Raw genomic sequence first — 27770 nt, 5'->3', positions numbered from 1 at the left:
GTGATTCAAATAACTTGTCCAAGACCACACAGCAGTCAAGTAGGTGTAAAAACCCTACATTGCCATATCTGTGTCTGCCCTTGAAACTACCAAAGAGACTGGCTCCCCTCACAGGTTTAATTTCAAGGAGGAAAAAGCACCTCAACCACTCAGATTTACTCATAGGTTAGATTTATAGCGATCCAGCCAAGATAAAGAATAATATAAACCTTACTAAGCTAAAAGAATGAGGCAAGTAATTGGGCATACACTTAAAAGTCAGCAGCTCACTCCATTTGAGATGAACATCCCACATTAGTTTCTGACCAAGCTGTTATTTCTACCAGCTCCCAAATCCTTATCCAAACTATACCCAAGAAAATCACTAAAAACTTATGTGTTTTAAGCTTTATCCCCAAACCATGATCACAGGAGGGGAAAAGGGAAGACTTTTTCTTTAGGAATCTAAAGACCTTATCCATTTCCAGCACCTAAATGCAAGCCAACCAGCACTGACTCTAATAAAGCTCACACTCGGTTACTCAGGCCACAGGCCCTACCTGACTTCAGTTCGAAAAGAAGCTTCATCCCATCTGGTGGTTTCATTTATCCGACTGAAGAGCCCTTCACAGATCCGAGGTATTAAGCCAGAATCTCCCTGCAATGGGAAGGACTAATGTCACAGCTGTCACTCAAAATAAAAGCAACTGATGATTGAATCTGCAATTTGCTGGTGCGAACTTAGACTCAAGTGGCCTGTATGCCAACCCCTGGCCTACCACGGCCCACGCCATATACCCCCTCCAGGGCTGCTTTCTACTCTATGAAATGAGATGACTGAGGCTTCTGATTTATACATGCTGGGACTCTGATAATATATGGTCATCAGTTGTTAGTTAAATCATGGCTTACGAACAAGGAAACTTAATCTCTAACATTTAAATAAGACAGTCTATAACTGTACAATAAATGTTAAAAATATATGCTCAAATGACCAAGGTAGGTGAAATACACACCAGGCAAAAAAAAAAAAACCAAACAAACAAGAAAAACTTAGTAATCCCCATGGCAGTTAATAATTGTCCTAAAAACTTAGGTAACAAGACCACATTAAAATCCATGCTTGCCGGGTGCAGTGGCTCAGCCTTTAATCCCAGCACTTTGGGAGGCCGAGGCGGGTGGATCACGTGAGATCAGGAGTTCGAGACCAGCCTGGCCAACATGATGAAACCTTGTCTCTACTAAAAATACAAATATTAGCCAGGTGTGGTGGCACATGCCTGTAATCCCAGCTACTGGGTAGGCTGAGGCAGGAGAATCGCTTGAACCTGGGAGGCGGAGGTTGCGCCATTGCATTCCAGCCTAGGCAACAAGAGCAAAAATCCGTTTGAAAAAAAAAAAAAAAACACCACATGCTATGTCCCTACTTTGATAGCTAACCCCTACCATAGCCTTCCTCGATGGAAAATTTTAATACACCATATTATTTATACAATGTGGGTGTAACATTCATTAATATTTATGTTTCAGTCAGCCTTAAAAAGCTGATGAACCTCAGAATATAGTAAAAATCAGTCAAAATGATCTTGCTAGGAAATCAAGGCAGAGCATCAACGCTTTCTTGTCACGCTCCCTCCCTACCTTCACTCAACCCCCATGCCCAAAAACTAAAAGACGGCATGACTGTGTTCAGAGATTGTTTTTTCTTTGTACCATTAAATCAGTACTAATTCTTAACAAGGAAAAATAAGTCTTACATCATATTTTTGGTTCTTACTTTAAAATGAAGGATACCCAAGCAGCACTCAACTGTAAGATCAGAGAAAAACACTTGTAATCTGTGAGTGCTTTATAAATATTTGACTTATATAAAATAGTTACTAGGGAATCAACATACAAATTTCACTTTTAGAAGTTTACTTTTTTTTCCAAAGATACAGTAGGAAAGGAGGAACTGAGAAGTAATGATAAAAGGAAATGTGAAACTCTCGAAATTAGCTGTTTGTTCCTCTCATTTGTTCTTCCCTTTTCAGATTGAGAACTTGCCGAACAACACTGACTGACTTCTTGTGTAAAGGAAAAGCCTGGATGTAAGCAGTGAGGTTACGTGTCCTGAAATAATTTATTCTGGAAAGTTCTGTTTTCTAACACATGACTTCCATGAACCTCCAAACCTTCAGCATTAAAGATATCACACGTCTGCCAGCAGGAAACCCTCAATTATCTTCCACTAGTGTCTCTACATCTCGACCATGCCACAGGTTTGGCAGGCAATGAACAGAGCTTTCATTAAGAAATAAGAAAAAAAAAAAAAATACAGGCCAGGCACAGTGGCTCACGCCTGTAATCCCAGCACTTTGGGAGGCCAAGGCGGGTGGATCATCTAAGGTCAGGAGCTCAAGACCAGCCTGGCCAACATGGTGAAACCCCATCTCTACTAAAAATACAAAATTAGCCAGGCGTGATGATGCGCACCTGTAATCTATTTGGGAGGCTGAGGCAGGAGAATCGCTTGAAACCAGGAGGCAGAGCTTGCAATGAGCCGAGATCGCACCACTGCACTCCAGCCTGGGCGACAGAGTGAGACTCCATCTCAAAAAAAAAAAAAAAAAAAAAGAGAAAACAGAAGAATGATCTAAATCTGGAGAAAACACAGAACAAGAAAGTTCTTGCAATAATTCCTAGTTTTTACTCCTCTGTATTTTGGGGCAAGTATAACATTAATATCAGTTAACTTACATAGCTTATAAAACTGCATACGGTGTGTTTATAAATATGTAAACTCTATATAAACTATATAATTCTAACTTTTTAATGTATTTTCAGGATTTATGTAGTACCTTTCTATCAAAGAGTTAGAATTTTTTTTACATTTTACTTGGGGAAAAATGTTTTGAATAATTTTAAAAAGAACAGACTTCAGTAATTTTATTCAAACATTGTGTTGGCAGAAAAGAAGAATAAATTACTTATGGGCCCAACACACTTTTTTGATAAGATTATAAGGCCTTTAAAAACAGAAAATGAACAGGGACTTGCATCCATTATTCATGCTTATATACTTAAAATTATTTCTAATTTAAAATCTCTCAAAGGAAATTTAGTCCAACTTATTACTGAGTTTTATCTTATTACTAAAGAATAATCAGAACATGAAAAGTTAGTACAGACCAAATAGATAAAAGAGATCATTCTACCAGTGCAGAGAAAGATAATGAGAAATTTCCTTCCCACACAGTATAAACAACGTACAGAATTTCCCATCATAGTGTATGACTTTCCAGATCCAGTCTGCCCATATGCAAAGACACAAGCATTATAACCTTCAAATGCAGACTTCACGACGTCTGTGCCGAGGGTTTTGAAAACCTGAAAGCCAAAAAGAACACACAAAAGATACAATTAGCATAGATTTTAATAAAAGCCCCTTCAGTGTTGACAATGTTCTTGAATGATACTTTCAGCTCTTAAGGATTAGACCATATAAATAAATCACTGCAGTTACAACAACATATGTATATACCACAGTTTTCAATCATAAATAAACTTTTTAAGCAAACAAAAAGCAGCCCCATCCTCTTTCCTACTTAAGTTTACCAAAAAATATCCTGAAGTATAAAAATGTAAACAAGGCAAAGTGACAATCATGTTTAGAAGCAAAGACTATTTTAAAGCATCATGATTAGCCATTCACAATTATATAAATATATAAAGCTATTCATTCTATCAGAGCTTCCAGAAACAAAATATTCAAAACCTGAAGGTCACAGCAGACAGAAATTCCTGCCCAAACCAAGCCAAATCAATGCCTTCATTTTAAGGGTCCAGCTACTCATCAAAATCAACCTCTGGAGGTGCTCATGGAGCTGAGTGATGGGTGGGTGCAGATGAAGCTCGGGTGGCTGGGCTCCCCCATGTCAGTGTCCAGGTGCTTTTTCCTATTTGGACATTTGCCCAGGATGGAAAAGGCAGGGGGACAAGCTGTGTGGGGCCAGGGTGGGGGTCACACCTACAATGGCCTGAGTCCACGTCCAACATTCCACATAATTACAATTTGGATAGTGAAAGGAGGTGAAGTACAAATGCTTCACCCAGACAACTGATTTGGTAAATGAAGGAAATCAAGGTTCAAAATCTTCTTAGTTATAGCCAGCTGGAAAGAGACAACAAAAGCTTTCATGTAGTCTCCTGTCCCCTCAGCCCAGCACACTGAGGGCAGATAAAGCATCTCCCTGCTTCAAAAGGTAGGCACAACAGCCGCTGAGGAGATGCCAAAAGGGAAGCTCACTCAGCTTCAGGTGAAGGGCTCCTCTGTGGTGTCACCACCGTCCAAAGTGGGGCCTCAGCATCCCTACAAGAGCATTCAGTCTACGACTGACACCTCATCAGCCAACTCATGGGACCCAGAAGGACTGACCAAAGAGTCATCACCAGCTACTGCCAAACCAAGAGCAGCAGGTCCCAAACTTTGCAGCACATTACAACCGCTTGGGAAGCCTGGAAAAGTCCAACGGCCAGGCCGGTAACGCAGCCCAATTAAGTATGAATCTAAGGGAGTGTGAACCTAGGAATCCATTCTTCTAAACTCCCTATGTGATTTCAAAGCATGGCAACATTTGAGGAGTGACCTAGAGCACTCACATCTGCCAGTCAGCGCAGGCAGTACAGGGACCCTGCGTGGAGGCCAGATTCCCATTAGGATGTGCACACGGCCCACATCAGTGTGGACATATGAAGACAACATCCCTCTGGCCACAACATCCACACCCTAGACAGGGCCGATAAACCTGGCCATCTGCATCTCAGCTCCACCTCAACCATCCCTGCTGATAACACAGCCTGTCATCCAAGGACAAGATGAAAATACAGCCAACTGGACCTCAGCTGTCTTCAGATCCATCTTCCCACTGACTTCTACAGACTTTGTTTCCTCAGCCTCATCAGTAAAAGATTTCAACAAACTGTCATTTCAATTGAGTCATTTCCACAACTTGCCAGTCTCACTCATTCTGAGTTAATTCTTAACCATTTTAGCTTTAAGAGCTGACAGTGTTCGATCTTGCTCTCAAATTCTGACGACTTACTCAAGTCTCAACCATAATGGCAGCTCACACTTACTCCAGTCTTTCTAAACCCTTTCGTGTGTTCATGTATAATTCTCATCAAAACACTACAGGCTGAGTAGTGTTACAAGACCCATTTTTCAGATGAGGAAGCCGAAGGGGGAGAGGCCAGGTAACTGGGCACACACCAGGGAGTGCCAGAGCTGGGACTGCATCCAGGACTTTCTTACCACTGTGATGTGTCCTCTTCCCACACCCCCGAAGGCAACAACCAGGCCCCAATCCTACCTTGAAGGGCCCCTCCCCAATCTTCTCTTAAGAAGCAAAAGTCAGGAACCCCAGGGGCACTCAGGACTCCAGACCACCAGTTGGAGTCATTTTCACCAACGTATATGGAATATGAGTAAAAACTAAATATTTCCCCAATTCTCTCAGATTAAACAAAACACAAAAGGCAAATATCATTTTTTTATGAATTCACTAGTAAGGAAAAAAGTCATCTAAACACTTCTCAAAGAATAAAGAAGGATCTTTTCTCATAGTTTGGCCTGGGACTAAACCAAAGTCATGAAAAGTATCACATTTAAACCAAACCCAAAGGTTTTCAGAATAAAATTATTTCCTAGGGTTAAAATCTATGCCTACCACTTTGCTATTACTTCATTGCCCAGAAAGTTAACACAGGCGGTTTTCCAATTCAGTGGATCAGCGGGGTTTGGTTTCGGGGAGACATGACTGCAAAGGGGTCTAGAAAATCCAGGTCTGGAGGCGCAGAGACCCTGGGCTGGCTCAGTCTCAGCCTCACTCTCAGTGGGTCTCGAAAAACCCACCCAAATTTGGTGCCATGACCTGGAAAAGCAGCCGGCACTGCCTTCATCTCTCCAGGGGTCTTGGCAAGGAAATCGAGATACCCCCCTCACAGCTCCCACAGAGGATGCACCAAGCACCGCCCCCACAACCAAGGTAGGAAGGAGGGCCTGCTTTATGAGACTGACAACCGCTCTTCCCTGCTGGCATCAGAACCTGGCTGGCCTGGTTGCCTGAAACCCACCTTGCTGCCTGTCAGAGCACAGACTTGAAAGCTGATTTCCTGAGTAATCCAAGGCATCACTGGGGCCTCACTTGAGGGGAACTGCCCACAAGAGGGCACTGTTAAAACAAAGACGCGCTCATCGGGCATGTCAACTGGGAAATGTTAGGTTTCAAGTTTCTCCTGGGTTGAATTAAGGAACAGCTTGTGTGAGATCAAAGCCTCCCTTTGGAGTTTTGAAGAACCATTAAGAAAAGCAGACCTTGTTTAATCGTCTTTAATTCACATAACTGTAGATTTAAGCTGCTCATTGATTTTCTAATTCTAAAATTAATTTGGGAGAAAAAATATTAATGGTCATCTTACTTGGTATTTGTTCAAGGTTAAGGGAAACTTGAACTATAGTAGTAGACACGATATATTTTCTAAATATGCCTTTACATTCAAATCACACACACACACACACACAGACACACACACACCCCACACACACCATGCTACACTCGCATCTTCCCCTATTTATAGCAGGGATGCGACCTGTCAGCCATTTCCTGTGCCTGATCCATCTGTCATCGAGAACACACCACTCCTTCTCATTCACATCCTTAAGACCTTCCAGTGGCATCTCCAGCACCCTATACAACAGCCCCATGGTCCAACTCTGCTACTATTAAAAGTCAATTAGGTCTACAAACCTGAGCAAGTTCCTTAAGCTTACTGAATCTCTTCAACAAAGAAAAGTAGAGTTAAAATTTAACACATTTGATTCCTGTGAGGATTAAACAAGATAGAACATATGAACACCAAGCAGAGTTTCTGACACCAATAGAATTTCACCAACATCAGTTTATCTTTCCTCTCCCAGGCCTTCTTTCAGACCAGGCACCACCTCTCTCTGTGAGGCTCCCATTCTCATCACTGCTATTCCTTCCTACTTTTTCCTAATTTTTTAAGAGACAGGGTCTCGCTATGTTGCCCAGGCTGGACTTGTCCTGGCCTCAAGCAATCCTCCCGCCTCAGCTCCCCAAGTAGCTGGGACTACAAGTGCGCAACGCTGCACCCAGCTCCTGTTTTTCCCAGATGTTTGATTCAGTATCTTCTGGATACAGTCGCTCCAGTCCTCCAACTTTAACATTTACACTGTCTCAGAAAGCCAACTTCCTCCACAAACCATTTACAAACAGACTACATTTCTCAAATGTTAAGGTGCACACAGAGAACTGGGGATCTTGCTAAAAACAATTCAGATCTAATTCAGTAGGTCTTGGAATAGCTCCTGAGATTTCACATTTCTAACAAGTTCCCAGGCAGTACTGATGATTCTGGTGCATGGACACATTTCAAGCTGCAAGAAACAAGTACTTTTGGTGGCTGGCAAGATGGCCAAATAGGAACAGCTTTGGTCTGCAGCTCCCAGTGAGATCAATGCAGAAGGCAGGTGATGTCTGGATTTTCAATTGAGGTACTGGCTGGCTCATCTCACTGGGACTGGCTAGACAGTGGGTGCAGCCCACGGAGGGTGAACAGATGCAGGGTTGAAAACAGCCTCACCCAGAAAGTGCAAGGGGTTGGAGAACTCCCTCCCCTCGCCAAGGGAAGCCATGAGGGACTGTGCCATGAAGAACAGTGCATTCCGGCCCAAATATTATGCTTTTCCCACGGTCTTCACAACTCGCAGACCAGGAGATTCCTTCGGGTGCCTATACCACCAGGGTCCCGCGTTTCAAGCACAAAAGTGGGCAGCTGTTTGGGCAGACACCAAGCTAGCTGCAGGAGGTTTTTTGTTTTTTTTTTTTCATACCCCAGTGGCGCCTGGAACACCAGAGAGACAGAACTGCTCACTCCCCTGGAAAGGAACCTGAAGCCAGGGAGCCAACTGGTCTAGCTCAGTGGATCCCATCCCCACAGAGTCCAGAAAGCAAAGATCCACTGGCTTGAAATTCTCGCTGCCAGCACTGCAGTCTGAAGTGGACCTGGGATGTTCGAGCTTAGTGGGTGGTAGGGCACCCACCATTACTGAGGCTTTGAGTAGGCGGTTTGCCCCTCACAGTGTAAACAAAGTTGCCAGGAAGTTCGAGCTGAGCGGAGCCCACCACAGCTTGGCAAAGCCCCGTAGCCAGACTGCCTCTCTAGATTTCTCCTCTCTGGGCAGGGCATCTCTGAAAGAAAGGCAGCAGCCCAGTCAGGCGCTTACAGATAAAACTCCCATTTTCCTGGGACAGAGCACCTGGTGGAAGGAGTGGCTGTGGGCGCAGCTTCAGCAGACTTAAACGTTCCTACCTGCCAGGTCTGAAGAGACCAGCAGATCTCCCAGCACAGCGCTCGCGCTCTGCTAAGGGACAGACTGCCTCCTCGGGTGAGTCCCTGACCCCCATGCCTCCTGACATCTCCCAGCAGGGGCTGACAGACACCTCATACAGGAGAGCTCCAGTTGGCATCTGGTGGGTGTCCCTCTGGGACAAAGCTTCCAGAGGAAGGAACAGGCAGCAACCTTTGCTGTTCTGCAGCCTCCGCTGGTGATACGCAGGCAAACAGGGTCTGGAGTGGACCTCCAGGAAACTCCAGGAGACCTGCAGCAGAGGGTCCTGACTGTTAGAAGGAAAACAAACAAACAGAAAGAAATATCATCAACATCAGAAAAAGGACATCCACACAAAGGTCACCAACATCAAAGACCAAAGGTAGATAAATCCACAAAGATGAGGAAAAACCAGTGCAAAAAGGCTGAAAATTCACAAAACCAGAATGCTGCTTCTCCTCCAAAGAATTACAACTCCTTGCCAGCAAGGAAACAAAACTGGATGGAGAATGAGTTTGATGAATTGACAGAAGCAGGCTTCAGAAGGTGGGAAATAACAAACTCCTCGGAGCTAGAGAAGCATGTTCTAACCGAATACAAGGAAGCTAAGAATCTTGAAAAAGGGTTAGACGAATTACTAACTAGAATAACCAGTTTTAAGAAGAACACAAAAGACCTGATGGAGCTCAAAAACACAGCACAAGAACTTCATAAAGCATACACAGGTATTAATAGCCAAACAGATCAAGCAGAAGAAAGGATATCAGAGATTGAAGATCAACTTAATGAAACAAAGCATGAAGACAAGATTAGAGAAAAAGGAATGAACGGAGCCTCCAAGAAATATGGGACTATCTGAAAAGACCAAACCTCCGTTTGATTGGTGTACCTCAAAGTGATGGGGAGAATGGAACCAAGTTGGAAAACACTCGTCAGGCTATTATCCAGAACTTCCCCAACCTAGCAAGACAGGCCAACATTCAAAATCAGGAAATACAGAGAACACCACAAAGATACTCCTCGAGTAGAGCAAAACTCAAGACACATAATCGTCAGATTCACCAAGGTAGAAATGAAGGAAAAAGTGGTAAGGGCAGCCAGAGAGAAATATCGGGTTACGCACAAAGGGAAGCCCATCAGACTAACAGTGAATCTCTCGGCAGAAACCCTACAAGCCAGAAGAGAGTGGGGGCCAATATTCAACATCCTTAAAGAAAAGAATTTTCAACCCAGAATTTCATATCCAGCCAAACTAACCTTCATAAGCAAAGGAGAAATAAAATCCTTTACAGACAAGCAAATGCTGAGATTTTGCCACCACTAGGCCTGCCTTACAAGAGCTCCTGAAGGAAGCACTAAATATGGAAAGGAAAAACCGGTACCAGCCACTGCAAAAACATACAGAATTGTAAAGACCATCAATACTGTGAAGAAACTGCATCAACTAACGGGCAAAATAACCAGCTACCATCATATACACATAACAATATTAACCTTATATATAAACAGGCTAAATGCCCCAATTAAAAGACACAGACTGGCATTTTAAATTAGATCAAGAGTCAAGACACATTGGTGTGCTGTAGCTGTATTCAGGAGACCCATCTCATGTGCAAAGACACACAAAGGCTCAAAATAAAGGGATAGAAGAATATTTACCAAGCAAATGGAAAGCAAAAAAAAAAAGCAGGGGTTGCAATCCTAATCTCTGATAAAACAGACTTTAAGCCAACAAAGATCAAAAATTAAAAAGAAAGGCGTTACATAATGGTAAAGGGACAAATGCAACAAGGAGAGCTAACTATCCTAAATAGATATGCACCCAATACAGGAGCACCCAGATTCATAAAGCAAGTTCTTAGAGATCTACAAAGAGACTTAGACTCCCACACAATAATAGTGGGAGACTTTAACACCCCACTGTCAATATTAGACAGATCAACAAGACAGAAAATTAACAAGGATATTCAGGACTTGAACTCATCTCTGGACCAAACGGGACTAATAGACATCTACAGAACTCTCCACCCCAAATCAACAGAACATACATTCTTCTTTGCACCACATCACACTTACTCTAAAATTGACCACATAATTGGAAGTAAAACACTCCTCAGCAAATGCAAAGGAATGGAAATCATAACAAACAGTCTCTCAGACCACACTGCAATCAAATTAGAACTCAGTATTGAGAAACTCACTCAAAACTTCACTACATGGAAACTGAACAATCCATCACGTAAACAGAACCAATGACAAAAACCACATGATTATCTCAATAGATGCAGAAAAGGCCTTCGATAAAATTCAACACACCTTCATACTAAAAATTCTCAATAAACTAGGTCTTGATGGAAGGGATCTCAAAATAATAAGAGCTGTTTATGACAAACCCACAGCCAATATCATACTGAATGGGCAAAAGCTGGAAGCATTCCCTTTGAAAACCGGCACAAGACAAGGATGGCCTCTCTCACCACTCCTATTCAACATAGTGTTGGAAGTTCTGGCCTGGGCAATCAGGCAGGAGAAAGAAATAAAGGGTATTCAATTAGGAAAACAGGAAGTCAAATTGTCCCTGTTTGTAGATGACATGACTGTATATTTAGAAAACCCCATCATCTCAGCCCAAAATCTCCTTAAGCTGATAAGCCACTTCAGCAAACTCTCAGGATACAAAATCAATGTGCAAAAATCACAAGCATTCCTATACACCAATAACAGACAAACAGAGAGCCAAATCATGAGTGAACTCCCATTCACAATTGCTACGAAGAGAATACAATACCTAGGAATCCAACTTACAAGGGATATGAAGGACCTCTTCAAGGAGAAGTACAAACCACTGCTCAAGGAAATAAGAGAGGGCACAAACAAATGGAAAAACATTCCATGCTCATGGATAGAAGAATCAATATTGTGAAAATGGTCACACTGCCCAAAGTAATTTATAGATTCAATGCTATCCCCATCAAGCTACCATTGACTTTCTTGACAGAATTAGAAAAAACTATTTTAAATTTCATATGGAACCAAAACACAGACCATACAGCCAAAACAATCCTAAGCAAAAAGAACAAAGCTGGAAGCATCACACTGCCTGACTTCAAATTATACTACAAGGCTACAGTAACAAAACAGCATGGTACTGGTATCAAAACAGAGATATAGACAAATGGAACAGAACAGAGGCCACAGAAATAACGCCACCCATCTGATCTTTGACAACCTGACAAAAAACAAGCAATGGGGAAAGGATTCCCTATTTAATAAATAATGTCGGGAAAACTGGCTAGCCATATGCAGAAAATGGAAACTGGATCCCTACCTTACGCCTTATACAAAAATCAATTCAAGATGGATTAAAGACTTAAACGTAAGACCTAAGACCATAAAAACCCTAGAAGAAAACCTAGGCAATACCATTCAGGACATAGGCATGGGCAAAGACTTCATAACTAAAACACCAAAAGCAATGGCAACAAAAGCCAAAATTGACAAATGGGATCTAATTAAACTAAAGAGCTTCTGCACAGCAAAAAAACTATCATCAGAGTGAAGAGGCAACCTACAGAATAGGAGAAAATTTTTGCAATCTATCCATCTGACAAAGGGCTAATATCCAGAATCTACAAGGAACTTAAATTTACAAGAAAAAAACAAACAACCCCATCAAAAAGTAGGCAAAGGATACGAACAGACACTTCTCAAAAGAAGACATTTATGCAGCCAACAAACATATGAAAAAAAGCTCATCATCACTGGTCATTAGAGAAACGCAAATCAAAACCACAACGAGATACCATCTCACGCCAGTTAGAATGGTGATCATTAAAAAGGAAACAACAGATGCTGGAGAAGATGTGGAGAAATAGGAACGCTTTTATACTGTTAGTGGGAGTGCAAATTATTTCAACCATTGTGGAAGACAGTGTGGCAATTCCTCAAGGATCTAGAACCAGAAATACCATTTGACCCAGCAATCCCATTACTGGGTATATACCCAAAAGATTATATATCATTCTACTATAAAGACACATGCACACGTATGTTTATTGCAGCACTATTCACAATAGCAAAGACTTGGAACCAACCCAAATGCCCATCAATGATAGACTGGATAATGTGGCACATATACACCATGGAATACTATGCAGCCATTAAAAAGGATGAGTTCATGTTCTTTGCAGGGACATGGATGAAGCTGGAAACCATCATTCTCAGCAAACTAACACAGGAACAGAAAACCAAACACCAGATGTTCTCACTCAAAAGTGGGAGCTGAACTATGAGAACACATAGACACAGTGAGGGGAATGTCACACACCAGGGCCTGTCAGTGGGTAGGGGGTTAGAGGAGGGATAGCATTAAAATGTAGATGTCAGGTTGATGGGTGCAGCAAACCACCATGGCACGTGTATACCTATTTAACAAATCTGGACGTTCTGCACATGTATCCCAGAACTTAAAGTATAATTTAAAAAAAAAAAAAAGAAAGAAAGAAACAAGTACTTTTTCATGCCCTACTTTTCGAGATGCCATTGCATGGATTACAACCCAGGCCAGGCAGGACAGGAATTCTTATCCCCATTTTAACATATGGAGACCTAAAGCAATGTATCTAAAGAAGCTGTCAACAAGCCAGGAAGAGGCCCAGTGATGAAGCCTGCGTTTTTCCTTCTATACTGGTGCTCCCCATTTCTAACCACACTCTGCTCAAATACCTGGCTTTTCCCCAGCCAGAGAAATATACTTGTCCCTCTGCTCACCTGAAATGTCTACATCAGTGTCTTGATAGGCTTCTGCGGGTACCTTTGTGTCTGTTCTTACCTGTCCACTTCACATCTACATTTCAGCCCTTAAAAGCCTGCAGGCCAGGTTTCTCGGACAAATTCCAGCATCATTCTAGATTCTAGAAAGATTCTGAATGAAACATTCTTTCTTTCTAGAATCCACTCTAAAACCTGTAATGATCCACATAAGCTGGGAACACATGACTTGGATTTGAGGTTTCCTCCTAAATCTCCACACTGAATAGCATTCAAGGTTAAGTGGCTTTTTTATTGGGCTTAGCAGCATACACATTTCCCCCCAGAAATGCTTTCTATGTAGAGCTCCTTCTAAACAGGAACCATATCCAGGTTTTGAAACAAATTAAAAATTATCATCATTATGCTCAAAAGTGGAAAAAAAAAAATCAACCTTTTCAGAAGTGAATTCTTCTCAGGCTTAAATAAATACTCCTAAATAACACTCAGAAAGTTAAGTTAGCAAAGGCTAATTTTACATAAAAATTACATTCAGAAGGAAATTGGCAAGATATTTCAAAGTATTTTAGGGTAGGCATGTTTTTCTCAATGTGAAAATAAATCAACATAAATATTTTGAAAATATCATATACCATTTCTTGTGAAACATAATCTGGGTTTTTCGTATCAGCAGAATAAAAAGAAAAGTCATAGGTGAAGGTCTTGGTCCGTTCTCTTCCTGAGTCCCCAGTGCCTCCTTCTGGTATCTAGAAAGAAATGATTAGGATAATAATAATAATGTAAAAAGCACTGCCATTTGACCCAAACTTCCATGTTTCTATGCTGACTAAAAAGCATTTCATTCCTGCTGGCTTCTCTAAAACAATAAATAAATAAAATTGAAATATGAACTAAACTCCTTATAGCAATCCAAGTTGTCTGTCATACGACCCAAGAATACTATTCTGACCTTTTTTTTCCACGATTAACTCCTAAGAACCCAACACTCCAGCCAGACTGTTTTTCCAGCTTCAGTGACTTCTATTTACTGTTCCCTCCACCTAAATCCACCAGAGTTGGGCTTTGCACAACTACGAAGGTGGTATTCACATAGATCATGGTAAGATTGGCACCTTCTAGAGCTGTATGATTTGGTGGTCTCATTGAAAATTCCAGGTCAGACGTCTCCTCTTTCATGACACTTCCCTCGGACACTGCATGGAGAAGTAATTTCTCCTACCTCCGACAGCCTAGACTCTTCCAGGACACACCATATTGTGAGTTTATTGTAGGTGTTTGCATGTATCTTGTCCCCCTTGCTATATGCTTAAAGTACACCCCAAAACCATGTTTTAAAATCTTCATATGCTCCCAAAGTCTGTTTATTGGACATATGCTGAATCACTTCAATGAGCACCATATTTTCCACGATTCACATATTATAAAAAAAATTATGATTCTTATGAAAACACTAAAAGTCTGGTTACTGAAACATCAGATGATAAAATGTTTATAAAACTCAAAAAGCAACAGAGTAATCGAAGAAAACAGATTAATGCACAAAGAAAGGAGACTCATCCAGGGTCAGCGGCCTTTTATCAAAGTACTGTAAGCATAGAAAGGCACATGAAGGAAAGACAAGGTAATTACCAGCAGGGAATGGACAAGTGACAACTGGGTAGAAACATGAGAAGATGCGAGAGGCCAAAGGAAGGGAAAGAAGCACCGTGCAGGCCAGACAGAGCTGGAATGCACAAGGGTTGTGCTAAGCAGAGAAAGAAAGGCATCCAGTGGAGAATGCCTCAGGTAAAGGACACCAGTGCCTCAACGGAGGAAATCAAATGGTCCGGAGGCTGCTCAGTTGGAAGATGGGAGCATTTCCCAGCTTCTATCATTGGAGATCAACTCGCACTACTTTGAAATTGGATCTCAAAGTACCCAGTCCTTTGAGCCACGTATTAATAGAAATCTGCTCCTCAGATGTGAACAGGAGATGGATCTGACTTGGCCATGGAGCATCATGTCTCAGAAATCCAGACCTAAAAGTTAATGACAAATATCGAAGGAGAAAGGCAATGAACCCACAAAGTACTTCATTTCTTTCTTTTTTTTTTTTTTTTTTTAATTTAAGATGGGATCTTGCTCTGTTGCCCAGCGTGGAGTGCAATGGCATAAACAGGGCTCACTGCAGCCTTGATCTCCCGGGCTCAAGTAATCCTCCTACCTCAGCCTCTCGAGTAGCTAGGACCACAGGTGTGCACCATCGAGTCCGGCTCTGATTTCTTCAATATTAATTTTATACCCCTATTACCCTCCTCAGTGAAAAGCATTCAGTGCCCTTTAAAAATTTCCTAACTAAATAAACAAACAGGATATTTTAAGTGCCAAAGGAGAAACCTGCCATCTTGAAAATATTTTTTAACTTTTTTTTCCATAAAAGAAATTTGGTGATTTTTTTTTTAATCTTTCCTGAGTTTTGAATAATAATACCAGTTCTTCTTCAAGGATTACCAAACATGATTATTTTCGTTAAAAAATAGAAAAAATCTAGGGGCAAAGCTTATTTAATGTTCACAGAACACAGTCAATTGCCAGGCTAAGTCCCTACTACGAGGACACAAGATGAAAATGCCCGAATCTGGGATAGACTCAGGAGCTCCTGGACCAGAGCAACGGCTTGGATTTGGCTTCCAGATCAAATAAAGCCAGGGATGGGAAAGGAAACAGGATCAACTCTTCTGCTTCAAGACTGAGCCCAAGCCAGGTGCAAGCTGACGTGGCTAACTGCACTGGAAAGGAGGGTGTGGAAACAGCAGACAGGCTTTATTTCCCCGTAAGTCATCCCCACAGTAAAGCAATCATGGGGCTCTTAGAACTTAAGCAAGGCCAGGTCACTACTTGCCTTTAAGTTTGTGATTGTTGTTTTGCTTTTCTCCATCTGAATAATGAACTTTGCCTCCAAGTCCTTTTCCCTGCAACACAAATAATTCAGTAGTGGTTAGAAGAGAAAAGATTATTAAAAACAAAACAAAACTAAACCCATTTGTTTAATTTACTTTTTACATTAGTTTATTTTTCAATGGCATCTGAGGAGGAATCCCGGACACCACTCCTTCCAAAACCTTACTAATATAACATGAAGATATGAAAAATGATGCCACCATCAACAATTATGACTGATACAGTGTGTTGTTAAACCCTGAAAGAATTTCCAATTGTAAGCCAAAGGAAGAGTAAATAACAGACACCACAATGGGCCAAGACTCACCAAAAAAAAGCAGCCCCACTCACCTTGTTACAAAGAGAAAGATACCTTAGCCCCCTACACAAGATGCAAACCAAAAAGAAAACTGGAGTGGTTACAAGCAGGTGCTTCTTCCAGAAGCAGCCAGGGCACTGTTCCCTCCTCCTACCTTCTTTCTACATCTGTTCAGAAACTGCATTTCTCAGAAAACAGCAGAACAGGAGGACTCCTTAAGAGTACAGTTCCCTAGAATAAATGGGTAAAACACATACATTTACCCAATGGAGTGTGACGCCACTGAACAAGGAATGAGGAATATCTCTATATCCTGTTATGGTGTGGCCACTGGGATATACTGTTCAGTGGAGACAAAAGATGGAGAAAATCTATGTAGAAAAATACAAATTATATTTTAAAACTTTTTTAAAACCTATGAATTTTTCAAAAGGCTACCTGGGAAAAAAAGGGAAATTGAGGATAAGGATTTGGGGCGGACAAGGGACGTGGACAAGGATAGAAGCTAGATTTCTGCAAATATACTTTGATCTGGAGGTCATCTTTAGAATGATAAAAATAATGTATGCAAAAATGAAACAAAAATGTTTAAAAACAAGCTAAAATTCAGAAGTAAGTTGAAGCAAATGAATCTAGTTATATACCACAAAGTGAGAAATTATTTCAATTATGACTCTATAGAGGAATTTGACCATACTGTAATGAGATATATCCTTAAAAAAAAAAAAAGAACTACAAAGAAATCTTAAACCATTTTTAGTAATCATATTTTTGGTGGTAATGTAAGTGTCATTATTCTGAGATTTCTGTCTGTGTACTATGGGACATTACAAGAGTAATTATGTTGGTGCCCTAGAGAACCAAGGTTTTTGAAGTGGCTGAATGAGATACAAACATAAGTTTGATGAGGTTAAGTAAAAACTGTAATCTTGGCCAAGCTACAGTTGGCTCAGGCCTGTAATCTCTGCACTTTAGGAGGCCGAGGCGGGCGGTTCACCTGAAGTCGGGAGTTCAAGACCAGCCTGACCAACATGGAGAAACCCCATCTCTACTAAAAATACAAAATTAGCCAGGCATGGTGGCGCATGCCTGTAATCCCAGCTACTCCATAGGCTGGGGCAGGAGAATCGCTTGAACCCGGGAGGCGGAGGTTGCAGTGAGCTGAGATCGTGCCATTCCACTCCAGCCTGGGCCAACTCTGTCCCAGAAAAAACTGTAGTCCTGAATCTAATTGGAAGGAGTAGCAGAAACTTCATCTTTCATCCAAAATTAAAAAAACAAACAACTCCCTTGCTTTGTCCATTGAAAAGGCCTAGAATCTTATGCTCAAATTACAGCCTATAAATACCATTTTCCACTAAAATAAGTCAGGGTTCCTTGGAGAAGTGACTCAATCCAAATATTGAACCATTTCCTCACACAATAAAGCAGGAACACTAACACAGGTCACTAGGGCTGTGGCGGGCACCTTGTAACATGGCTCCCAATGATCGCCCAGTACTCACACCCTGGTGTGTATGATCCCTGCCCTTGAGTGTGGGCTGGACCTAGTGAGTCACTTCTAATGACTACAACCCAAACACACCCAAGTGATGGTCTGTCACCTCCCAGGTGGGCTTTCAAGACTGTGACTTCTGTCTTGCTGGCTCTCTCTTCTCCCTTCTCTCTTAGAGCCCGGGCAGTGCGAAAAGCCAGGGATGACAGAGTGAGGACCCCTGTGGACAGACCCAGCCAGCAGGAAACAGGGGCCTACCAGCAGCACGCCAGACAGCCTGGCAGGGCACGCTCCCCAAGCCCACACAGGGACATGACGATGAAACATGACTGGGCAGCCGCCTGGCACCCTGACTGCAGCGCTAGGGGAGAGCCAGAGTCAGAAGACCCTGCTAAACCCCACCCAGATTCCTGACCCATAGAAACTCTGAGATAATACAGGCTGCGTTTTATTGTTGTTGTTGTTTGGTTTTTTTGAGACAGAGTTTCACTCCTGCCGCCCAAGCTGGAGTGCAGTGGCATGATCTCAGCTCACTGTAACCTCCACCTCCTAGGCTCATGCGATTATCCTGCCTTAGCCTCCCAGGTAGCTTTGACTACAGGTACGCACCACTGCACCTGCCTAGTTTTGTATTTTTTGTAGATGGAGTTTTGCTGTATTGCTCAGGATGGTCTCAAACTCCTGAGCTCAAGCAATCCACCCGCCTCGGCCTCCCAAAGTGCTGGGATTACAAGCGTGAGCCACTATGCCTGGTCAATACATACTGTTTTAAGCCCCTAAGTTTTGGGGTAATTTGTTATACACTAAAAGAAAACTAATACAAGGACCCTGTCAAAAGGACTGAGGAACCAACCTGCATAAGTTCCTGCTGCCCAAAGTTGAGAAATCTAGGCAGCAAAAAAACTAAAAACCAACTGAAATACATAGATATTTAAGCACATAAACTCATAACTTAAAAATAAAAACTCAACGGTCCCCTCTGAAGGATCAAAGGATCTGTCTCATTATTTTGAAAACTGTTAAAAGAAAGAATCAAGCATTTATCTTGCATTTCCAAAACTATCTGTACTTCAAGTAACCAAGTAACTGTGAAAGAAAGTTTCTCCTTTAGAGATATTCCTGCTAAAAAAAAAAAAAAAAAAAAAAGAATAACAAAATTAAAATATCATTTCATCACCACCAGGGAATTAATAGCTCTAGGGAGGGACCACCAATGGTTACCAGGCCAGCCACTGTGAAGTACCAACGCCACTGCCCCAGGGTTCCTGTCCTTCCCTCGCAGGGATGGCCTGGCTCTGACCTATAGCTGCCCTACAGGGAACCAGCAGCAAAGACAAGTGTAAGTGGGAACATGCCAATATCCTCAGGCAAGGGAATCAGCAAAATCCAGCCTGTGGGAAAGGCGGCAGGGTAAATGACACAGCATATTCCAAATTATGACAAATTGCAAAGAATATAAAGATGGAAGGGAAATCTAAAGCTAAAAAAGACATTAAAAACATATCAACCAACTGGATCCCAATTCAAACAGAAAAAGCACTTTAAAAATTGTAACCATTTGGGAGGCCGAGGCAGGCGGATCACCTGAAGTCAGGGTTCGAGACCAGCCTGGCCAACATGGCGAAACCCCACCTCTACTAAAAAGACAAAAAACAGCCGGGCGTGGTATTGGGTGCCTGTAATCCCAGTTACTTGGGAGGCTGAGGCAGGAGAATCGGTTGAATCCAGGAGGGAGAGGTTACAGTAAGCCGAGATCATGCCATTGCACTCCAGACTGGACAACAAGAGTGAAACTCTGTCTCAAAAAGGAAAAAAAAAAAAAATTATAACTTACATAGGGAAATGTTAACATTGACTAGATATTTGATGATGTTAAGGAATTATTACTAATATTGTAGGTATGATAACAGTATTATGACTTTTAAAAAAACCTTCTAGAGATACATATTGAAATATTTACAAATCAAATGATATGTTGCCGGGATTTACTTTAAAATAATCCACGTATGGGGAAACCAGCTAAGGGGTAACATCTTGGCCAGCTCAGATGAAGACAGACAAAATAAATATCAGTTGTGAACAATTAAACCCAAAAAGCATTTGCAGTAAACACCATTCGGGAACTACGGCGGATTCCCAGGGCCAAGTTTAACATTTCCAAGCCTGAAAAGTGCTTCCACTCCAACCCACCAGGAGTTGGACAATTCCATTGTGGACCCAAAAGTAAGAACTGCTTCAAGGACACCCCATGTTCATGTGGCTGCAAAACAAATACTTCATAAAACTAAACCTTTCCTACAGCATTCAACTACCAAAGCATGTCCTGCTCAACAAGAGAACAAACCACCTGGGTTTACTTATATCACAGACAGCCACCTCTAGATTCCTCCCATTCCCACACGGGTCATTTCTCAGTCAATCACTAACCGCATGTGTCTAGAGCTTTCATCTTACAACCACTATTATCAACAAATACCTCTCATGAACACAAAATCATCCAGCTACATAGAAATATTAGAAGTGATCGTGGTATTGCTCATATTGACTTGTCAATTCTTGCCTATAAAATGAAGTAATGTGGCTCATACTATGCCCACCACTCCTGCTGGAAGCCAGAGACTCCATAATTCACCATCTCAGAACCTCACACCTTTGGAGCAGCTCAATTTAAAGGGCCCTCCCACATGATCATGTACTCTAACCTGCAGGTAACCAGGGCAGTGTGTTCCTAGTTTTAAATTAACATCCATTCTATAAAAGCACTAGGAGAGATACTGACTGAAAGACTGTTACGCAATATGACTGTCTTTTTATTAGCCACTTCTAAAATGAAAACTGAAGATGCAGGTAGGTTTCAAAGGTTTCACAACCTCCCTGAAATCCTATGCACTGGGATGAGTGGGTGGGAAGGGGGATGAGGAGCAGGAGGCAGGTTCACTATTCTAAGGGTCCACAGCTTTCCTCAGTTTCTCAAAGAGTTCCATCACCCTAAAAGATAGGAATCCCTGCTCTGACCCTTAATGCTCAAAATATGCTCCAGGAACCAGCAACATCAGTGGCTCCAGGGAAGCTTGACAGAAATGAGGGTTCTCAGGCCCCACCTAAAACCTACTGAATAGGAACCTACATTTTAACAAGAACTGTAAATGATTCTGATGAACATTAAAATTTAAAAAGCACTGCTCTGACATAGTAATAAATATTAATATGACATAGTAATAAATGGGTATTAGGTTTACCCTTATGAAATAAACTCTACAATATTATCTACTTCTTATACTGGGAAACTCATTAGCCTTTGTTCTTTGACTTTTAAGTTTTATTTTTAAAATCACGTGACAGGATATGGCTGGATATACCATAAGTCAGCTAATACTGTCTCTGTTCTCTGCTCTTAAGTTGTAAGTGCCTTCTGACCAAGAGCAGTAACTGCTGACATAATCTGATGAAAAATGTCATGTGAATGTCATGACACTCAGGTTCCCTCATTCTCACCCTACCAAACCATGAGTGAGTTTCTAGCCCTTTCTATTCCCAGACTGTGTTTCCCAATGTCAATCTAAGGCTATAGCCAGTAATTTAAAGTCCTATCAAAAAATAATTACAGGTCATCAAAATTAAGATGGAGGCCATCTGTTTCAGAAAAGAAATTTCACAAATAATTTCCTAGCTTGATTCCTTCTTTAAGCATAAAAACTGAAAGTTTAAAAGAAAAAAAAAAAGTGGCTGGGCGCAATGGCTCCCGCCTGTAATCCCAGCACTTTGGGAGGCTGAGGCAGGTGGATCACAGGTCAGGAGTTCAAGACCAGCCTGGCCAACATGGCAAAACCCCATCTCTACTAAAAATACAAAAATTAGCCGGGCATGGTGGCGGGCTCCTGTAATTCCAGCTACTCAGGAGGCTGAAGCAGGAGAATCACTTGAGCCCGGGGGACGGAGGTTGCAGTGAGCTGAGGATCACGCCACTGCACTCCAGCCTGGATGAAAGAGCAAAGTTTCATTTCAAAAACAAAAAAAAACAGGATCTTTAATCTTATTCTTAGTATTTATAACAAAGATACTGGCTAGAGTTTTAGCCATAAAGAGCAAATCTCTTCCTAGTTCCTGAAAACACTTCTAGAAAAGCCAATGTATTTTTTACTGTTGAGTTGAGTTCCTTGTACATTCTGGACATGAGTCCCCTATGAAATGAGTAGCTTACAAAAATGTTTCCCTATTCAACAGGTTGTCTCTTCACTCTGTTTCTTTTGCTGTGTAAATGTTTTTTAGTTTAACATAGCCCCTGTCTATTTTTGGTTTTGCTATCTGTGCTTCTGAAGTCTCCCCCATAAAGTCTTTGTCTAGAACAATGTCCTGAAGAGCTTTCCCTATGTTCTCTTCTAGTAGCTTTGTAATTTCAGTTCTTACATTAAAGTCTTTAATCCACCTGGAGTTGACTCTTGTATACTAGGGTGAAATGATATCTCTTTGTGAGGTCACTGTGAGGTCAGTGAGAGAGGGAGGTCGTGTTTCTTTCTTCTGCATGTTCTTATCCAGTTTTCCCAGCATCATGAAGAGAGCCCTAATGTATGTTCTTGGTGGCTTTGTCAAAGATCAGTTGAAAACACGTGGATTTATTTCTGGGTTCTCTGTTCTGCTCCATTGGTCCATGTGTCTATTTTTATATAATACCAATACCATGCTCTTTTGGTTACTACAGACTTTTAATATATTTTGAAGTCAGGTAGTATGATGACTTCAGCTTTGTTTTTGCTTAGGGTTGCTGAGGCTATTCAGGCTCTTTTTTGGTTCCATACAAATTTTAGAATTTTTTTTTCTATTTCTCTGAAAAACAATGTTGGTATTTTGATAGGGATTGCACTGAAATTGTAGATTGCTTCGAGCAGTATGGTCATTTTAACAACATTAATTCTTCTGGTCCATGAGCATGAGATGTCTTTCCATCTGTTTGTGTCCACCTCAATTTCTTTCATCAGTATTTTGCAGTTTTCCTTGAAGAGATCTTTCACCTTCTTGGTTAAATGTATTCCTAAGTATTTTTCTTTGGTAGCTATGGTAAATAGGATTGCCTTCTTCATTTCCTTCTCAGCTATTTCATTATTGGTATATACAAATGCTATTGACTTTTGTAGGTTGATTTTTTATCCTGCAACTTTATTAAATTCATTCTTCAGTTCCAAGAGTTTTTAGGTGAGGTCTTTGGTTTTTCTAAATATAATATCATGCTATCTGCAAGGAAGGACAATTTGACTTCCTCTTTTCCAATTTGGATGCCTTGTATTTCTTTCTCTTGCCTCACTGCTCTGACTAGAGCGTACAGTATTATCTTCAATATGAGTGGTGAAAGTGGGCATCCTTGTCTTCTTCCAGTTCTAAGAGAAACAAATTTCATCTTTTCCCCATTCACTACAATGTTAGCTGTGGGTTTGTCATATATAGTCTTTATTATTTTGATAACTAATCCCATTAAAAATAAGCAAAAGACATGAAGAGACATTTTTCAAAAGCAGACACACAAATGACCAACAGATAATATGAAAAAAAAAAGCTCAGTGTCACCAATTATCAGGGAAATGCAAATCAAAACCACAAAGAGAGATCATTTTACCCCAGTTAGAATGGCTATTACTAAAAAGACAAGAAATAACAGATGCTGGCAAGCATGCTGAGAAAAGAGAACTCTTATACACTATTGGTGGGAATCTGAATTAGTACTATGGAAAACAGAATGCAGATTTCTTTAAAAATTAAAAATAAAACTGCCATGCAATCCAGAAATCTGACTACCGGGTATTAATCCAAAGGAAAAGAGATCAATATATTAAAGGGATAACTGCACTCCCATGTTTATTGAAGCACTATTCACAACAGCAAAGATGTGGAACCAACCTAAGCGTCCAACAATGAATGAATGGATCAAGAAAATGCAGTATATATACACACAATGGAATACTGCTGAGCCATTAAAACGAATGAAATTATGTCATTTGTTGCAATGTGGACAGAACTAGGGGTCATTATGTTTAGTAAAATAAGCCAGGCACAGAAAGACAAATATCACAAGCTCTCACTCATATGTGGGAGATTAAAAAGTTGATCATAGGGAGGTAGAGAGTAGAATGATAGATATCAGAGGCTGGAATGCGTGTATGAGGGTGGGAGTAGTGAACAGAGGTTGGTTAATGGGTACAAACATAAAGTTGGATAGAAATAATAAGTTCTAATGCTTGTAAGCAAAGCAGGCTGACTATAGTGAACAACAATGTATTGTAGTCTTCAGAATAGCTAGAAAAGAGGACTTCAAATGTACCCAACACATAGAAATGATACTCCAGTGATGGATATCCCAAACACTTTGATTATTACATATTCTAATACACATACCCCATAAATATGGACACAAATATCAAGTTTGTCAAAAAAATGTTTAGAAGTAAAACCAAAACCAGTGTGACATCTATGATGGTTGGAGCTATTAAGTGTTGAAACTAATTCTTTGTTATACATCTTCCTTTGTAGATTCCGGGAGAACTGTTGAACTTCCAAATACCTCAAAGATGAAAGAAAGGAAGAAGGCAGGCTCCAGTACTTCCTCCCCATCCACACCCTGCGAACCAACCCTGCTCAGCCCCCTTCATCCACTGGAGACTCTGGCTTCTGCTCTCGGTCTTCTCTTCACCCCTAGGGGCTTTAACTGTCATAGGTGACTTCAGAGTCCATGTGACACTCCATCATATAAACTTATCCCCAACTCCTCTACCCAATATTCAATTACCTAGTCCCTTCCAATCTACCACCTGTTGAACTGAATCAGATCTCCCCACTTTGAAGGCCCTGTCCCAGGTCAGGCTATCCCCACCTCTAGTCTCTTTGCCTCCAGCCTCATCCTCTCTCACACACACTCCATTCTCTGCTGCCAGAGAGAGCCTTCATAATACACATCTCACCACGAGGCTTCCCTGCTTTAAACTCCTTTAGTGACTTCCCAAAGACTACAGGATAAAGTCCAACTCTCAGTGCTACTATACAAAGTCCTTCATGATCTGACCCTAACTGACATTTCTATTCCAGCACTATATCCTGCCCCATCCTCTTCCCATGGTCAACTCCCAACCATCCCTCTAAATTCGGCTCAGACTTCACATCCTCTGTAGGGCCTTCACCAAGCCCTCTATCCCATCCCCTAGTTTACATGGCACTCCGGCTTGTCTCACCCACCAGACTGCTAACTTTTTAAGAGTAAGGACTCTGCCTGTCTGGGTTTATATCCCCAGCCTCTGGCACATTGCCTGCAACCTTGAGGTGCTCCTAAAATGGCTGTTAAATGTGATGAACTTTCTGAAATATTGAACAAATGGCTCTTACCCCAGTGTACTCCTTACCACACTCATCCTCTTCCCACGCTGGTCTCCCTGTTTGCCCCCTACATTCTTGGTTCTTGCCTTCCCACATACTATAGTATCTTCCCACTTCCCACCCATATGTTCTTTTTCTTTTTTTTTTTTTTGAGACAGGGTCTGGCTCTGTCACCAGGGCTAAATTGCAGTGGCACAATGTCAGCTCACTGCAACCTCCGTCTCCTGGGCTCAAGCAATTCTCGTGCCTCAGCCTCCCGAGGAGCTGGGACTACAGATGTGCACCACCATGCCTGGCTAATTTTTGTGTTTTTAGTAGAGACGGGGTTTCTCCATGTTGGCCGGGCTGCTCTCGAACTCCTCCCTGGCCTCAAGCGATCCACCCACCTCGGCCTCCCTAAGTGCTGGGGTTACAGGCATGAGACACCATGCCCAGCCATACCCACATTTTCAAGTAAGGCTTGTCTTGGGTCCAGTTTGACTCACCTCCTCCTGATAAACCATTAGAAACAACACCCCCTCATACACCTACCTAGTTCATCTCACCTGCATAGCTTTATTCCTGCTGATGTCATCTCTCCAATGAGTCCAGAGAACCCCAGAGAAGCCCAGCTTCCTTCACATCCACACTCTGAGTCCACCAAGCACACGGGCACCACCCACAGTCAGCACTGACTGCTTCGTCTCGTAATTCTTCAGCTAAAACTACAACGCCAGACACTGAGATTACCCAGCCTCTCAGGTCAATTTCCTCTGACATTTAAGAAACACAGCAAATAAATCTTGACATTCTTCTTATATTGTAGAAAATAAATAATCCTAAGATATTATTTGACATTAATTTGATAATAGGGAAAAATGAACTATGTTGCTCCCTGGCCACTTTGGTGAATTGGATTTCTCAACTGAAAAGCCAATTACGGCCCCTTCATATAAATAAGTAATTTATTTGAAAGGTCTGGAAACTAGATGATAAGATGCTACAAATGAGCCAGCTGGAGTACATATACTTAGTTATAGATCAATATGGGGGGAGGAGGATGAAAGGAAAGGAAAAGATTTAAAATACTCTACCAGGAAAAGAGATAAATTACGTCAGCATTCAGATACATGAGTTAGAAGAACATTTACTTTTTTAAAAAATCCTATTGATACAGTTTCTACATTTGTCCCCACACAAATCTTATGATGAACTGTAATCCCCAATGCTGGTGGTGTGGCCTGGTGGGAGGTGACTGGATCACAGGGGTGGATTTCTCATGAATGGTTCAGCACCATCCCCTTGGTGTTGTCCTTGCACTGAATGAGTTCTTGTGAGATCCGGCTGTTTAAAAGTACATGACACCTCCCCTCGCCTCACTCTTGCTCCCATTCTCACTATGCAATGTGCCTGCTCCTGCTTTACCTTCAGCCATGAGCCTGAGGCCTCCTGAGAAGCAGATGCCACTATGCTTCCTGTATAGCCTGCATAGGAACCAATGCAAATGAGCCAATTTAACTTCTTGTCTTACAAATTACCCAATCTTAGGTATTTCTTTAGAGCAATGCAAGCACGGCCCAACAGGAAAAATTGGTATCAAGCAGTAGGGCATTGCTATAGAGATACCTGAAAAGATGGACACAGCTTTGGAACTGGCTAACAAGAGGTTTGAAGAGCCCGGAGAGCTCAGAAGACAGGAAGATGAGGAAAAGTTTGGAACCTCCAAGAGACTGGTTAAATGGTTGTGACCAAAATGCTGATAGTGATACAAACAGTGAGAGCCAGGCTGCCGAGGTCTCAGGTGGAAATCAGGAAGTCACTAGGAACTGAAGCCAAGGTCATCCTTGTTATGCCTTAGCAAAGAACTTGGCTGCATTGTGTCTATGCCCTAGAGACCTGTGGGAGTTTAAACTGGGGTGTGACCTAGGGATCTGTTGCGGGGAAATTTTCTAAGCAGTGAATGACTTCTCGTGAGATCTGGCTGTTCAAAAGTGTGTGACACCTCCCCCCACCCTTGCTCCCATTCTTGCCATGTGACATGCCTGCTCCCCTTTCTCCTTCCATCATGAGTGAAAGCTTCCTGAGGCCTCCCCAGAAGCAGATGCTGCTATGCTTCCTGTACAGCCTGCAGAACCATGAGCCAATTAAACCTCTTTTCTTATAAATTACCCAGTCTCAGGTATTTCTTTATTGCAATGGAAGAACAGCCTAACAGACCTATGTTAATTCAAATATCTTGAAGATATTTTTAAGTTATTCAGCAATTCAAATCGATTCCATTCCCTCAGGTGATGATATCTGGTCACTCCATAATAAACAGCTAGACCCAGTGATGTTGGGATCTCCAAACTGAGCCATTAGCCTGGAAGATTCTAAAGAGTGACTTACTCACCATGACTTCTGAAATAAACCTGCATCCCAACTGCACCTTAAAAGTTACATACTATGAACCAATATTTAACTGCCTTCATTTTGGTGGCAAGACACTTGATAGCAAAAATGAAAATAAAAACTATACTTTAAAAAACAATACATGAGCTCCGTGTATACTAATATGGAAA

The 27770-nt window shown here is 41.6% G+C and overlaps 1 protein-coding gene across 25 annotated transcripts in view; it reads right to left on the bottom strand.

Annotated features, from left to right (window-relative positions):
- Positions 1 to 27770, bottom strand: part of KIF16B (kinesin family member 16B) — a 314850-nt gene that overhangs the window by 253043 nt on the left and 34037 nt on the right. For 10 of the 25 annotated variants that reach the window (XM_015149502.3, XM_001086226.5, XM_077951179.1 and 7 more), the window contains exons 2-5: positions 16023 to 16092; positions 13774 to 13887; positions 3232 to 3348; positions 540 to 637 (exon numbers count right to left, since the gene is read on the bottom strand). In XM_015149502.3, coding sequence (XP_015004988.3) covers positions 540 to 637; positions 3232 to 3348; positions 13774 to 13887; positions 16023 to 16092 — 399 coding nt within the window. Of the gene's footprint in view, positions 1 to 539; positions 638 to 2454; positions 2572 to 3231; positions 3349 to 13773; positions 13888 to 15058; positions 15160 to 16022; positions 16093 to 27770 lie in introns of all 25 variants that reach the window. The other 15 variants (XM_077951170.1, XM_077951172.1, XM_077951175.1 and 12 more) reach the window with 3 other exon arrangements.

This window comes from Macaca mulatta, chromosome 10 (genome assembly GCF_049350105.2).
Source record: "Macaca mulatta isolate MMU2019108-1 chromosome 10, T2T-MMU8v2.0, whole genome shotgun sequence".
Taxonomy (NCBI): domain Eukaryota; kingdom Metazoa; phylum Chordata; class Mammalia; order Primates; family Cercopithecidae; genus Macaca; species Macaca mulatta.
The sequence above is the reverse complement of the archived record's forward strand: the minus strand, read 5'-3'. Positions and strand labels throughout refer to the sequence as shown.